This window comes from Natator depressus, chromosome 23, assembly GCF_965152275.1.
Source record: "Natator depressus isolate rNatDep1 chromosome 23, rNatDep2.hap1, whole genome shotgun sequence".
In the NCBI taxonomy this organism is placed as follows: domain Eukaryota; kingdom Metazoa; phylum Chordata; order Testudines; family Cheloniidae; genus Natator; species Natator depressus.
The window spans coordinates 22,108,845-22,124,961 of record NC_134256.1 but is presented as its reverse complement, the minus strand read 5'-3'; the positions used below and the strand labels follow the sequence as shown (position 1 = coordinate 22,124,961).

The window sequence follows — 16,117 nt, the reverse complement described above, 5'->3', positions numbered from 1 at the left end:
GAGAGATGTAGCTAAACCCAGCTAACCCCCAGTGTACACAGCACTGGGTCGATGGGAGAATTACTCCGTAAGACAGGGCTACCGCCTCCTTGGGAGGTGCATTACCTACGCCCACTCATTGGAGTAGGTTATGTCTACACTGAGGCACTACACCAATGCCGGTGCTGACTCTAAGCAGCCATCTTTCCCCATCTCCCCTTCCCTCAGCCCCCCCTCCTCCAGCCCCTTGCTCAGCCCCCTCAGACGCGGCGCCCGCCCAGGAGCCGCCTCGCCGGGGCCCCCTTGACGTCATCATTGCGCAGGCTGTAGATGGCGGGGTTGAGGGTGGGGATGACCACGGTGTAGAAGGCAGCAGCCATCTTGTCAGCCTGTGCGGCGTAGCTGCCTTCGGGCTGCAGGTACATGAAGATGAGGGTCCCGTAGAGCACGGCCACAGCTGCCAGGTGGGAGCCGCAGGTGGAGGCAGCCCGGCGCAAGCCCGCCCGCCCCACGGCCCCGAGGATGAGCCCGTAGGAGGCCAGGATGGCCAGCAGGGTGACGCTCTGGATGGCGCCGCAGATGGCCAGCAGCAGGGCCTGGTTGAGGCTGGTGTCGGCGCAGGCCAGCTCCAGCACGGGTGGGATGTCGCAGAAGAAGCTGTCGAGGGCGCGGCTGCGGCAGAAGGGAAGGCGGAAGGCCAGGCCGGAGTGCACAGCCGCACTGGCCGCCCCGGCCGCGTAGGAGCCCAGCACCAGCCCGCGGCAGAGGCGGGGCGGCACGGCGGCCTGATAGTGCAGCGGGCGGCAGACGGCAGCATAGCGGTCGTAGGCCATGGCGGCCAGCAGGCAGCACTCGGCATCCCCCGCGGTGGCGAAGAGAAACATCTGGAGGGCGCAGGCCGGGCCAGGGCGGGCGGCCCAGCCGGCCAGCGGGCCCCACAGCATGACGGGGCCCACGGCGCAGCAGGAGCAGAGGTCCAGCAGCGCCAAGTGGCTGAGAAAGTGGTACATGGGGGTGTGGAGGGAGCGCTCGGCCCGGATCAGAACCGCCAGGCCCAGGTTCCCTGCCAGGCCCAGCAGGACGACAGGCAATGCCAGCGAGAAGAGCAGCAGACTTAGGTCTCGGTGGGAGGAGAAGCCCACGAGGAGGAAGTCGGTCACCACCGTCCGGTTTGGCCCGGCCATGGGGGGGCACAGATCTGTGGGGAGAGAGCGTGGGTGAGAGCCTGCCCCTCTGCCAGTGCCCTCAGCCCAGGGTGGGGATGGCACTGCTCCTAGTGTCAAGGGTCTGGTGTTCGGGGAGGGCTGGCCTGGCACGGAGATGCAGCCACCTCTGGGGCGGAGCAGTTGGGGAACAGCCACACATAACGCCACACAACAGTTTAGGCTACGAAGCAAAGAATAAGCCAACATCCAAACACTCTTTGGGGATGTTGGCAGGTGAAAGGCGTTGGTGAGGAAAGCGGGGTTCACGGTGTTCCCTTTGGAAAGAGGGGGCGGTGATTTAAACCTGCAGGCGCTACTGAGCTGCAGGGAGCTGCAAAGATGCCTGGGGCAGGGAGATAAGATCGAGGGACCCGGAGGCAGCGTGGGAATGTGGCGTGGGCAGACAGCAGGACGGGCACTCGGGACTCCTGGGTTCTTTTCGCAGCTCCGCTACTGACCAGCTGGGTTACGCTGGGCAAGTTACTTCACAACTCTAGGGCTTTGCTTCCCCTGGTGCATTTAGACTGGGAGCTCTCCAGGGCAGAGCCGGTCTCTCAGTGTGTGCCTGGGCAGCACCCGGCACGATGGGGCCCTGATCTCTGTCGGGGTCTGGGCAGCACCCGGCCCAACGGGGGGCCCTGATCTCTGTCAGGGTCTGGGTAGCGCCTGGCACAATGGGGGGCCCTGATCTTGGTTGGGGTCTGGGCAGCGCCCGGCACAAGGGGGGCTCTGATCTGGGCAGCGTTCAGTGTCACCCCCCGACCCTGATTTCATGTGCAGCCTCCAAGCGGTACCATAATACACATCCCCATAAAGTGTGGAGGGACACAGTCCCCAGCCTGGCCCCTCAATTGGATGGGGACACCTGGTGGGGGTTGGTGGCTGAGAGCGCCAAGGGCCGGGTGCGATGATTGGGGGTGCACAGTCGGAGCAGATAAGAGAGGGGGACGGTCCAGACAGCTTGGGGGGCCCCCCCATCCTGAACACTGATCCCTCCATCCCAGACTGAGCTGGACACACACGGCCTGGGGAGGGGGGCTCAGGGAGGAGCCCCAGGCCTGGGAGAGGAGGAAAGAACTAGCAGAAGGGGCCGGGGCTGAGAGGTACCGAGGGGGACAGGGTAACAGGATGGGGGGATCCTCCGAGCAGGGCAGGCATTAGAAAGGGGGACAGCTGAAGAGAAGGAAGGAAAATTGCCTCCGGCTGAGAGAGAGAGAGAAGGACTGGGATGGGCTGGGAGCCCTTTATGGGCAAAGCATGGAGGGATTCGCCCCTGAGAACCCAGGAGTCCTGGCTCCCAGCCCCCGCTGCTCCAACCCACTAGATCCCACTCCCCTCCCGGAGCCAGGGAGAGAACCCAGGAGTCCTGGCTCCCAGTGACTGGCTGGCCAGCCCCCCAAGCAGAGATGGGCTCAGCAAGCGAGGAGGTGATGGGGGTCAGTGCGGAGAGGGCGTCTCTAAGGGACTGTGGAAGACTTTGTTAGGGCCTAGCTAGGGAACTGCCGCTTTCTCGAGGCCGCCCGGTCACTGTAGGACGCGAAGAACCAGCGTTAGGCCGGTTCTGTCTGCCCTGCGTGGCCCTTTGCCAGTTTGCGAAAAGCCCCTCTTGGGAAGTACCTTATTATATATTCATGAGCTGCTTTTGTGCACTGCTGATTCGGGCTCGCTGTGTACCCCTTCGTCGGACTCCGTCCCAGGCAAAGCTCCGGTGCGCTGGGTTCCCCGCCTCCGTGATGCACGCTTGGCGGCCCCGTCGCGGGGGCGTCACTAACCTTCGACGAAGCCAGTAACTCGCTGCTTAGCTGCGTGTGGGTCTCGTTCTCCAGAGCAGCTCTGCCGGCCTGCGGTGCTTCGAACACCTTGGCCCAAAACAGTGTCCCTACCCGGGAAAGGCCCCGTGTCCGGTTCCTGCCCCGTGGCACCCGCCCTATCTGGAGAGTGGCAGGGTCTGCGTCTCTCTCAGTGCCGGTGCCCACTGCTTTCCACCCAGGCAGTGCCGGGGCTTTTATGCCCCTTTCCCTGGCATCCACGAGTCCTCCCCTGCCACCGACTCCCAGGGCTCCTGCCTGAGCCAATCCCCACTGTGCCAGCCAGGCCCCGCAGACAGAGGGGCTGGGCGCACCCATCACCCCCCAGCTCCTGTCCACGGGGATTCAGACACAGGTGGCTAATTGCATGGAAAATTGGAGGCCTGCAGAGCAGGGGGATGCTAGGCCACAGATCCCCGAGTCCAAGTGCTTCCAGTAACCCGTGTTAGAGCAGAGCCAGCCTCGGATCTTCTGCCCTGCTGCCAAGAGAGGCCAGCCCCCAGCTGGCACCGAGGGCTGGGCTCTTTGCACCAGCACAGTGTGAGGGAGTCACCATCCCTGGCCCTTCCGAGGCTGGGCGCCTGTGCTTTGTTCGACCCCACTCCCCTCAGAGGAAAGAACCCAGGAGTCCTGGCTCCCAGCTCCCCTGTTCTAACCACCAGACCCCACTGCCCTCCCGGAGAACATAAGAAGATAAGAACGGCCCGACTGGGTCAGACCAAAGGTCCATCAAGCCCAGTTATCCTGCCTTCCAACAGTGGCCAATGGCAGGTGCCCCAGAGGGAATGAGCAGAACAAGGAATCGTCAAGTGATCCATCCCCTGCGCCCATTCCCAGCTTCTGGCAAACAGAGGCTCGGGACCCCATCCCTGCCCATCCTGGCTAATAGCCATTGATGGACCGATCCTCCTTGAATCTATCTAGCTCCCTTTTGAACCCCGTTATAGTATTGGCCTTCATAACAGCCTCTGGCAAGGAGTTCTACAGGTTGACAGTGTGTTGCATGAAAAAATACTTTCATGTATTTGTTTTAAACCTGCTACCTATTCATTTCATTTGGTGGCCACTTGTTCTTGTGTTATGAGAAGGAGTAAATAACACTTTCTTCTTCACTTTCTCCACACCCGTCATGATTTTATAGACCTCTCTCATATCCCCCCTTCGTCGCCTCTTTTCCAAGCTCAAAAGTCCCAGTCTCATTAATCTCTCCTCATACGGAGGCCGTTCTATACCCCTCATCATTTTTGTTGCCCTTTTCTGAACCCTTTCTCATTTCTATATATCTTGTTCGAGTTGGGGCAGCCACATCTGCATGCAGTGTTCAAGGTGGGGGCGTCCCATGGATGTACATAGAGGCGATAGGATATTTTCTGTCTTATTCTCTCTCCCTTTCTTGATGATTCCCAACATTCTGGTCACTTTTTGACGCCGCGGCACATTGAGTGGATGATTAAGAGAACTCTCCACAAGGACTCCCAGATCTTTCTTGAGTGGTAACCGCTAATTCAGACCCCATCATTGTATATGTAGAGTTAGGGTTACGTTTTTATATTCTTATGTCTCATATGTAATCCGGTGCCACGCCGGTCCTGAAAATCCCTGCATGGGGCATGTCCAGGTTGGGTTCAGTGAGTCCTAGATGCGGGCTGGAAACAGGGTCTTACCTTGTGTTGGGGAGGCCGAGTGGAAACCCAGCCTGCCCTAGACACCGGAGTGTGGATTTACCCGGCCAACTGGCTGGATGCCCGGTGGAGAGAAAGAAACGTACATTTACAGCCCTTGAGCTAAATGGAGAGCAGGTGGGGGGGACAATGTCCAGCCCCCAGGAATCTTTCCTGACTCTTGAGGCAAAGACAATGGACTTTGGGGGATACACAAGGTGTAAAACGACCCTCTAAGTGTCCCCTCCTTGATGGATGTAGGGGCCAGCACCCTCTAGGCCTGTTCAGCCCCCCGGCCTGGAGGGCTGGAGATGCCAGGAACTGGACGTAAGGCCGAACACTGCTTGGGAAAAGATAGAGAGACAAGGTGGGAAGGACGCGGCTCCAACAACACCGCGTACAATTGGCAAAGACAGGCAAGGTGGGACTGACACAGCTCCAACAATGCCATGTACAATCGGCAAAGATAAACATGGTGGGACCGACGTGATTCCAACAACACCGCGTACAACAATTGGCAAAGATAGACAGGGTGTGATGGACACAGCTCCAACAACACTGCCGTAAACACTCGGCAAAATAGCCCCGTGCGACAATGCCGTGTCCGTCACTAGAAAAGTGTGGTTTGGTGCCTTTTCCTCCGGCTCAGCATCACTTAAATCTCGGCTCTTCGTTGCTATGCTCAGCGTTGGATTTGCGAGAACCCGGTGTCATGGAGTCCCTGGACGATGCTCTGGAACTGCTCCCCACAAAGCCAGGCAGGACTCTGGGGAAATCTCCTTTCTGGGAGCAGACTGCCTTCAGGACACACAGCTCACACAGCTTCCACCTTCCTGGGTCTGACCTCGGGGCATTCAGCATCCTCTGCCCCCCTGTGCGCTTCCCCCAGCGAGTCCACCCAGGCGGGGTCTTGGGGAAGCCAGAGGGTCCTGCCCCCCAACTCCGCAGTCAGACGTGAATCTCAGCCAGCCAGTAAAACAGAGGTTTATTAGACGACAGGAACATGGTCTAACACAGAGCTTGTAGGTGCAGAGAACAGGACCCCTCAGCTGGGTCCATTTTGGGGGGCAGTGAGCCAGACAACCCCCTCTGCACTTCACTCCTCGTCCCCAGCCAGCCCCAAACTGAAACTCCCTCCAGCTCCCCCTCCTCTGGGCTTTGTCCCTTCCCCGGGCCAGGAGGGCACCTGATTCCTTTGTTCTCCAACCCTTTAGCTCTCACCTTGCAGGGAGAAGGGCCAGGCCATCAGTGGCCAGGAAACAGGGTGTCGGCCATTCTCTGTGTCCAGACCCCTGCACACACCTGCCCTCTAGGGCCCTGCAACGATCATAAGCCCTTATCCCACCCCCTAGAGACTTAAGAACTGCCTAGGGGAAACTGACGCACCCCCACACTATGCAGAGGAAACATTAAGAACAGTCCCACTTCGTCACGCCCGGCTCTGCGCTGGGACGGTGGAGTCGGGCGCAAGGCTCAGCTGAGCAAACAGGCTGTGGCGGCGTGGGACGCAACCCGGAGACGGCTCTGGGGGTGCCGGGGGAGTGGGGGGTCACCCGCAAGGCCAGGGAAAGGCCGGCAGTGTCTCAGGGATGGGTTGCCAGGGAGGCGGACAGGCCGGCATGGCAGGGAACTGATTTCCAGCCACGCTCGCTCTTGCGGAGGTAGAAGGGTGAGGCAGTGGGTTACGGCCCTGGGCACCCTGAAGAGAACGTCCCGGTGCTGGAAGTCGTCGGAACGGAAGTGGGGGGCTCCCGTCATCCCCACAGCAGCCCGTCCTCCTACCCAGCAATTTGCTCTGCCTCCCAGCCCCAAAATGAAGCTTGGCCCCCACTAGTTCTGCCCCCTCCAGCACCCCATCAATTCTGCCCCCCAACAATTCTGCTGTTTCAAGCCCCCCACCAATTCTTCCCCCAGCAGCCCTCCACCAGCTGGGGGTGGAGGAGGAGCAGCTGATGGGTTGCGGTGGGAGTTTGGGGGTCATTAACAGGACGTTTGTCCCACGATCTCTCCAAGCCGGGCATTGTCCAGGGGGCGGAGTTCAGAGATTCACTCTGGGGTGCGGCCCAGAGCTCTGCGAGATGCTTGGAGCCGTTAAGTGATTCCCAATTATGGTGCACAGAGGTTGGGATGTAACTCCAGATCACAGTGTCCAATTCTAGGGGGACTCCCCCCCCCAGCAATGTGTGGAGGAGACCATACCATTCCAAAGGGATAGGAGAAGGTGCGGACAGGCCATGTCCCATCCAGAGCCCGCCTCAGAGGGGCCGAGTGTTTAAGGAGCCGTGATGTGCAGAGACAGGACGGGGCCACTGGCCGTTAGCATCTTACGTTGTCGGTGACGGACTGAGAACAACCCTTGTGTCACACGGGGTCCAGGATCAGCTGTTGGATTTTGGACTGGATGGGAGTTGGCGCCCCCTATGGGAGGAAGGCCCCCCCTGTCCCAAGAGCGAGACATCTAGACAGGATTCTCTGGACCAGCTCCAAGCCCCAACCAGCAGTGGCTGATCTCCAGTGCTTCACAGGAAGGCAGGGGGAAAAAGGGATTAGAAATATAGAATCATAGAAACGTCGGGCTGGGAAGGACCTTGAGATGTCATCAAATCCAGCCCCTGGCACCGTGGCAGGACCGAGTAAACCTAGACCACCCCTGACAGGTGTTTGTCCGGCCTCTTCTTAGAAACCCCCAATGACTAGAGCTCCCACAACTTCCCTTGGAAGCTGTCACGGAGTCCCCGGGCGATGCTCTGGAACTGCTCCCTGCGAAGCCAGGCAGGACTCTGGGGAAGTCTCCTTTTTGTGAGCAGCCTGTCTGCAGGGCACACAGCTCACACGGCTTCCACCCTCCTGGTCTGACCTCGGAGCATTCAGCATCCTCTGCCCCTCCGTGCGCTTCCCCCAGCAAGTCCGCCCAGGCGGGGCTCATGGGGAAGCCAGAGGGTCCTGCCCCCCAACTCCGCAGTCAGACGTGAATCTCAGCCAGCCAGTAAAACAGAGGTTTATTAGACGACAGGAACATGGTCTAAAACAGAGCTTGTAGGTGCAGAGAATGGGACCCCTCAGCTAGGTCCTTTTTGGGGGGCAGTGAGCCAGACAACCACGTCTGCCCTTCACTCCACGTCCCAGCCAGACCCAAACTGAAACTCTCTCCAGCCCCCCCTCCTCTGGGCTTTGTCCCTTTCCCGGGCCAGGAGCTCACCTGATTCCTTTGTTCTCCAGCCCTTTAGCTCTCACCTTGCAGGGGGGAAGGGCCAGGCCATCAGTTGCCAGGAAACAGGGTGTCGGCCATTCTCTGTGTCCAGACCCCTGCACACACCTGCCCTCTAGGGCTCTGCAACGACCATACACCCTTATCCCACCACCTAGATACTTCAGAACTGCATAGGGGAAACTGAGGCACCCCCACACTATTCAGAGGAAACATTAAGAACAGTCCCACTTCATCACAGAAGCTGGTTCCGGAATTTAAATACCCTTGGAGTTAGAAAGTTTTTCCTAACCTCTAACCTAAACCTCCCTGGCTGCAGATTAAGCCCTTTACATCTTGTCCTGCCTTCAGCAAACATGGAGAACAACTGATTCCCCAGCCTCGTTATAACAGCCGGAACAAATGTATCCTGTGCTTTTAACCATTCCTCCTAGGTCAGGTTTTCTAAACCTTTCCTCATTCCTGTTGCTCTCCTCTAGACTCTCTCCAGTTTGACCACGTCTGTCTTGAAGTGCGGTGCCCAGAACTGGACACAGGACTCCAGCTGAGACCTCACCAGTGCTCGCAACCCCTCCCAGCTTGGGGTCAGCTGTACTTTTCATAAGTGCATCCTTCACTCCATTATCCAAGACGTTAATGAAAATATTGACTAGTCCCAGACCCAGGGCTGACCCCTGCAGGACCCCACTAGATAAAACCTCCCGGTTTGACCATGAACCGTGATAACTGCTCCTTGACTATGATCTTTTGACCAGTTGTACACCCACCTTTTAGTAATTTCATCTAGACGAAAGTATTCCTTCCTGACCGCCGCAGGTGACCGACTGAAGCCCTGAAGCATGAGGTTGGATTCTAGTCACTGTTATAATACCAAGCTCCAAGTGTTACAGGCTTGCCAAGGGAAATGCAGGTAATTCTGTTCTCTGCAAGGCCCAGGAAGGGGTGAAGAGGGGATTCATAGAGTCCAAGGCGAGACAGCAGGGAGGTTCTGAAATACCCTTCCACTTGGAAAACAGCCTAACTGGTGTTAACGGGGCCTGCAATTTATGAAGGAGATTGATCATCTGGAGAAGGTTCAGAGAAGAGCCATGGAAATGACTGAAGGATTGGAAAACCTGCCTGATAGTGAGAGATTTAAGGAGCACAAGCTATTTAGTTTAACAATGAGAAGGTTAAAGGGCGATTTGATTCCAGTCGAGAAGTACTGCCATGGGGAACAAACATTTAATAACGGTCTCCAGCAGAGGACGGTCTAACCCGATCCAGTGGCTGGGAGTTGAAGCCAGACATGGCGGCCGCGATAGCAGGGACTGGAGTCCGTGACTCAGGAGGGGGCCTGTAGGAAAGCCCCAGAGACCACAAGATTGGGGATGAAGTTCATGAGAGTCACAACGCAGCGAGCGCACTGAGTATTTCCAAGGGACCCTCTCATGCCCTGCTGCTACACAGGAGGTCCGGAAAACCTCCCTTAGAGGATTCCGGTTTGCTTAGTTCATCCAAGAGCCAGTGAAGAGGGGACTTGGTACCAGTTTGGAAACATGCTCGCAGCCCTTTGCCTGCATCTGGAGACTGCCTGCACCCCTGGGCCCCCCCAGCAGCACAGGGGAAAGGCAGAATGAGCAGGGGCTTGGGGAAAGGTCAGGAGATGGGAAAACTCTCCTGTCAAGAGAGAAGGGAAAGATCAGGGTTGTTTAAAGTGTAAGAGGGAGCATAACACGACAACAATGGGACACAGAAAAGAGGTCGGGGGATTCTGTTTTCCCTGTCACATGGCATAGGAACAAGGGGACAGCCCATGAAATTACAGTGGGAAATTTACACACAGGAACTGTGGAACTCATAGCCACAGGATGGTGTTGAGGCTAAAACCTAGCAAGTTTCAAAAAGGGACTGGACATTTCATAGGGAAAAGGAACCTCCAGAGTTAGATTCGCTCAGACTAACTAAACATTGTGGAAGGGATATTAAACCTCATGCTTCAGGGTTGTAAGAAACTTCTCACTATGAGCGGTCAGGAGGGAATTTTCATGGAGGCAGATCCCCACCTGCTCCTGCAGGTTCTTATACCTGCCTCTGCAGCATGTGGCACCGGCCTGGGTCGGGGATGGATTCTGAACCAGATGGAGTTTGCTCTGACCCAGTCTGACCATTTCTATACCCGGCCCCTTCTTTCAACTCACAGGGAAACAACATTGGTCATGAGAAATTTTCAGTGGCCAACAAAGGGCCCTGATTTGCCTCCTCCAACCCAACCTGTCCCTCAAAAAATTTCCTCCAGCACAAGTCAGAAATTTCCCACCAGATGGAATAGCCCCACCCCCACCCCAGGTGGAAAACTATTTATTTTTTCAACAAAATGGGAACTGTCCCATCTTTACGGAAAATCCCGGGCTTTCCCTCGAAAAAAAACAACATATTTCTCAGTTGGGGGCCGGCAAAACCCTAAACTTTTAGGCCAAAATCATAAAAAAGCACCTTTGGATTCTCAGGGTTTTGTGCTTTCTTTGCAGGGGCTAATAATTGTGGAGTTGCCCAGATGAGCACACAGCTCCTTTATTGAATTGCAGGAAGGGAGGTTTAGGTTAGACACTTTCGAACTGTCAGGGTGACGAAGCACGGGAAGAAATGACCAAGGGAGATGGTGGAACAGGTGAGAGAAACCCCTGTCAGGGATGGTCTAGCTAATATTTCGTCCTCCCTCAGGAGACTGGATAGATCGAGGGCCCTTCCAGTCCCACAGTTCAGTGATTCTAATTGTAAGGTGAAAGCAGGACAGAGAAAACACCTTAAAACCTCAAAAGACGTTCAAAGCAGCTTCCCAGAGATCGCCCCAGGGCCCTGCTCGGGGTCTGTCCTGCAACAGTTTCAAGCTCACCACAGACGCGGAGCACAAATACGACTCGAGCAGCAGGGCGGAGCTTCAGAAGGCCGGGGCTGGTTTTATTTTGCAGAACCGGAATTTGCACTCCTGTCCCCTTTGAGCGGGGTGGCCCGCCTGAGCCTGAGAAGGAGCCAGAACTTACTAATGGACATTGCCAAAGAGCCACCGTAACACGTCAGCAGCCCCCCGTCAGCTCCCCCACCCCGTTCCCAGCGCGGCCTGCCCACCACCAGCCCCGCCGATCAGCGCCTTCCCCTCCCTCCCCGCACCTCCCGATCAGCTGTTTCGTGGCGTGCAGGAGGCTCTGAGGGGGAGGGGGAGGAGCGAGGGCACGGCCGGCTCAGGGGAGAGACCAGGAAGGGGTGGAGTGGGGGCAGGGCCTGGGGCAGAGCCAGGGGTTGAGCAGTGAGCCCCCCTGCCCCCCGCAGCTCCAGCCCCGGAGTCGGTGCCTAGACAAGGAGCCGCATGTTAACGTCTGAAGAGCCGCACGTGGCTCCGGAGAGACAGGTTGGCCACCCCTGCCTTAGAGAGTCCCCAAGACTCTGCTTGGCCATAAGGCTGGTCTTGTCTGGTGCACTGGTGACCCTCTTGTCCATCTGGTTCATGGTGACCCTCGAGGACAGTGGTTCTCAACCAGGGGGACATGCGCCCCGGTATACGCCGAGGTCTTCCAGGGGGTCCATCAACTCATCTACATAGTCGCCTAATTTACAACAGGCTACACAGAGAGCACGAGCAAAGTCATCACAGTCTAAAATTTCATACAGACAATGACTTGTGTACACGACTCGATCTGCTACCCACTGAAATGTGAGTACAATCTTTCTGTTCCGATCGGTTTATTTTATCCTTCCATGGTACAAAGGAGGAAGTCAGCCACTTCCCAGTAACCGCACGCGGGGACGCTTTCAGTTTGTCTGATTTCGGAAGCAAGTCATTTTGAAGGGAGGTGAAACGTGGCAGTGGGCAAACAAATCAGGCTGCTGAAAGGGGTACCATTGTCTGGAAAGGCTGAGAGCCATATCTAGAGCTCTTCCCTCATTTAATGTCTAGCGCGGATCTTTTAGAAGAACATCCCGTCTCGGCTGAAAAATTGTCCATGGTGGCGAATCCACCGCGCCCGTCGGTAGATTGTGCCCGTCGTTAACTACGCTCCCCGGTACAAATTTACGCCTTTGTTTCCAGGCTGATTTTGTTGGGCTTCAGCTTCCGGGCAGAACGTATCATATCCTGCCTGACCCCTTACAAAGGTGTCACGTCATCCCGGGTCCCGGTAATGCAGAACCTTGGCGATGAAGGCAAAGGACCCCAAAGGGAATTCAACTTCATTCAATGCAGTCACCCGAGGGTATAGCAGGAAATAGCCCCCCTCTGTCAATGGAAAGCCTGGGGAATAACGTTCCGTTTTTCATGGCTATTTGTCAGGGGCTATTTTGTCAGTAGGAAATGCTCTTGGTTGGAGCCCGTCACACCGTGGAGACGCGGCCTCCCCAGGAAATCAATGCTCCTGGGGAAGGGGGCGAGACGAACAGAGCTCCGGGTGCCAGGAGAGCTCCCATCCCGGCGTGCGTGGGGAAGGACGCAGAGCGGAGACGGCGCTCCATGCTGGACACAGGGGTCTGCTGAGCGGGGTCCTGCCCCGGGCACCGTCAAAGTACCTGGCTCGACAGGGCGATGCAGGAGGGTGGAGATGGAGGGGCCAGAGCTGTGTGAGGGACTGACAGCAGCTATTGCAGGTGGGGAACGTCTTTCTGTTCAGAGCCCAGGGGGAGGGAGGGAGGGGCAGGCGGATGCAGAGGACGTGGGGGGTTTTCCGGCTGTCCTGCTCCCCCATCTGTCCCGGTCCCCACTCCCTAACTCCCCCGCCTGCCCCACATCCAGCCTGCACTGCAATCCCAGACTCTCCCCTGCGGTCCCCCCCATGTGCACACACTGATACGCAGCCTCACCTCAGACAAGGACGCCTGGCGCCCGCCTTCCCCCGGCGTCTGCAGGGGAACAGCTGCCCCTCCATGATAATGAACCCCGGAACCCGGGCCCCGGGGGCGGCAGAGCTGCCCTTAATTAGCCCCTGGGAGACTGCGACTGGGAAAACAGTCATTAATGCCCAACCAGCCTCCCCAAGGTCCACGGGACTTCTGTCATCTGAGGGGGTCTCCCCATGGATCATCTCATGGCAGCCAGTCGCCAAGTCTGCGGAAACACTCCGCTCTCTCTGCTATCCAGTCCCTGGACGCTGGCAACTCACAGAAATTCCACTTCTTCTCCCCCAAAAAGGTGCAGCATGCCTCAGTTTACCAGTTTTCCCATAACTCCCCCAGCTCCTGGACACCACCCGTGAACACTTCTAATAAGACCAACAGTGGCTCATTGAAGACGGAACAAGGATTCCACGAGCAAGAAGAGGGAACAGATACAAAACAAAACGAGAATCCTAGAACACGAGTCCATCCTTCTCAATAGTTACTACCCTAGCTAATACAGTCGGTTTCCCCCTTTCCCCTGAAGGTCAAGCAGTTGGATCCTGGTTCTTGTGGACCCGGCCGGCCCGTTCACCAAAGCTCCCTCACCAGGGGGTTTTCCTCAGGGACTGGAGCCTTTCCCGACACTCTGTGACACTGACCACAAACTTTTGTTGTTATTCGTAGCCAGGACTAGCTCCCACCCGTGGTGATGTCCCTTGTCCCTGCGGTTTTGACTGTGTGGATGCAGTTAACCTGTGGAACTCACCACCAGGGGATGTTGTGGAAGCCAAGAGAAGAACCGGCCTTGAAGCAGAACGAAAGACGTCCGTGCAGGATAGGTCCAGTGATGGCTGTTAGCCAAGATGGTCAGGGATGCGACTGTCAATATTAATTCATTACTCTCTAGACATAACCTGCACGTACGTCTCATAGTGCTTATGTGTCTTAACCAGGTCAGAGCTTCCCGCCAGGATCAGGACCAGCTTTGGGACAGTCTCTCGGGGGAAGTCCTTCCATGTCCCAGACCGCAAAGGAGGGGGGTCTCACTCTTCCTTTAGGGCAGGCCCCACGGCTTCACCGCCTCACACCTTCCAGCCCCATGTCCTCACGCTGGGGGTCTTGGCTTAGCTCTCCCACAGAGAGCACCAATCCATGAGTCGCTGGAGCAGGCGTGTCTGTCTAGCCCAGGGGTTCTTCAATCTTTTTTAATATGCAGACACCTACAAAATTTCAAATGGAGGTGTGGACCCCTTTGGAAATCTTAGACATGGCCTGAGAACCACCAGGGGTCTGCAGACCACCGGTTGAAAACCACTCATCTAGGCGCCTTGTTGGACCAAGTTGGTTTCAACCAGTTCCTTAGGGAATGTCTACACCGCAGGGAAAGCCCAGGGCTCAAAGTCAAGAGCGAACCTCACTCCTTTCTGTCTACACACAAATGGTGCTAACCCAGCGTGACAGTCTGTACTCTGATGTTCATTCTTTTTTCAAGACTATGATAAATTTTGTACCAAGTATGCTTTGTGCCGGTATCATTCAAAAACTCATAATCTACTGAACATTATTGTCCTGGTAAAATATGCATGGCAACATTGTATGTAAAGTTATATGATTCCACTATATGCCATTGCTGAGCTGTGTTCCAAGTTTAGAAAAGCAGGCACAAACCAGTTCCTCAGAGACAAAAGGCAGACTGACGTCTCAGCCAGGTGTCAACGTAATCAAATGGACTATCGCCTGGTTAAGCGCTATTCTTTGGCGGGAAGAAAGGCGTGAGCGAGAAATTTAAAAGAACTGCTGGAAATTCCTATCCCAGAGACAGGCTGTCCGCTTAATCCCAGCTGGAGATGATCCTCAAAGAGGAAAAGGATAAAATTAAGGAACGGAGGCCACAAATTCTCTTGCCCTTCATCTCTACTCATGGCATTGACTTAAAAGACACTGGACTGGGGCGTGATCCTGGCTGAAAGATGCAGCCGGTAAGCCTGCAAAAGATCATGTGGTGAGAGAGACCCTTTCGCTTTAAGTTCACGTTGCTTGTTAAGTTCAGGATTTCTTTGCGTTTTTACCTTTTATTTTTTTGTAACCAATTCTGATTTTTATGCCTCATTACTTTTAATCAGCTTAAAATCCATCATTCTGGAGTTAATAAACGTTTTTTCTCTAGACCTGTGTGTGTTTGGGTGGAAGTGTCTGGGGGACTCCTTGTGCAGCTCGTTTTCTGTTAATGAAATGACGGTCTTTCAATGAGCTGGTGTTCTCCAAGAGGGGGCTGGGCAGTGAAAGACATACAGTGTTAGGGACTAGGAATTTGCCGGTGTCACTCTGCAGTGTAATTCCCTGGTGGCTGGCAGTATCGCTGGGGAGGGGGATTTACACATTGGAGGCTGCGTGCGAGCAGACCAGGAGCCGTGGCTCTCACAGGGAAGCGGTGTGAAAGGCACCGCAGGGTGGAGAACTGAGGGGACACCGCTGTCCATCAGCCCAGAGTCCCAGGACTCCACCGGAGGTGAGTCAAGCCGGGAGACAGGGTTCAAGCCCCATTGATTTGTGGTGTAGACGCAGCCCCGCTGGGAAATCCGCCAAAAGCAGCCCACGATCCCAACTTCCTTTGTTGGCCTGTTGAGTCTGGGGGATGGTCAAGTGTCCCCACCCTGCACCATGAACACAGGGCGAACGCAGCTACATTTTGGGAGGGGGCTGGGATAAGGGTGGTTGGACGCAGACCGGCATAAGGTAGTGTGAACACTGGAGCTGCAGCTTGGGACCCGGGATCCCACAACTCCTGGGCTTACCACTGAGTGTAGACGCTCAAGCCCTGGGTTAACAAACCCAGCATCTGCTCACTCCAGTTCTACTACCCTGGGCTAACCCTGCCAGGTAGACAGACCCGTCAGAGCTCTGATCAGTCCACCCACGCAGCCCGGCGACATGAACACACCAGACTGGCTCTTCATCTGTCCTGAAAGCAAACTGGATCCTGTCTCCACACACACACACAGGGTAGCATTGCACAGACCAGGGGAAACTGAGGCACACGAGTGTCCTACAAAAAAATTACAAAAATTCCCACTTCGTCACAATCTCATGTGTCTTTCCCCCCCCAAACCCCACAGCCTTGGTGGCTAAACATCCTGCCAGACTTGGGGGTAGTGAGTTTGTCAGGTCTGCGAGGAAAGGGTTTGTCATGGGGGTCGGCTTGGTTTGTCTTTCGGCCAAAGAGAGCAGGGAGAAGCTAAAGCACCAGGCGCGGGACTCATGGGAGCAGACAGGCGGTAGGAGGCTTGACAGAGACAGGAAGGCAGGATGTCCCTCCCCCGGGGTACCCCATACTCCCCTCTTTGATCCATCCCCAGGGTCTTAATTACCGGTAATGGTTCCCTGCTGTTCTGGGCGTCGTTAGCAGCCATG

At 56.1% G+C, this 16,117-nt stretch overlaps 1 protein-coding gene across 1 annotated transcript; it reads right to left on the bottom strand.

The window, feature by feature from the left end:
- Positions 1-239: 239 nt before the first annotated feature.
- Positions 240-1,163, bottom strand: LOC141976735 (olfactory receptor 5C1-like). The gene has a single exon (XM_074937870.1). It carries the CDS (start codon positions 1,161-1,163, stop codon positions 240-242), a length of 924 nt encoding a protein of 307 aa, XP_074793971.1.
- Positions 1,164-16,117: the final 14,954 nt, after the last annotated feature.

Excerpts from the sequence above, each read along its gene's own strand:
- LOC141976735 (XM_074937870.1), bottom strand. The coding sequence starts at position 1,163 with ATGGCCGGGCCAAACCGGACGGTGGTGACCGACTTCCTCCTCGTGGGC.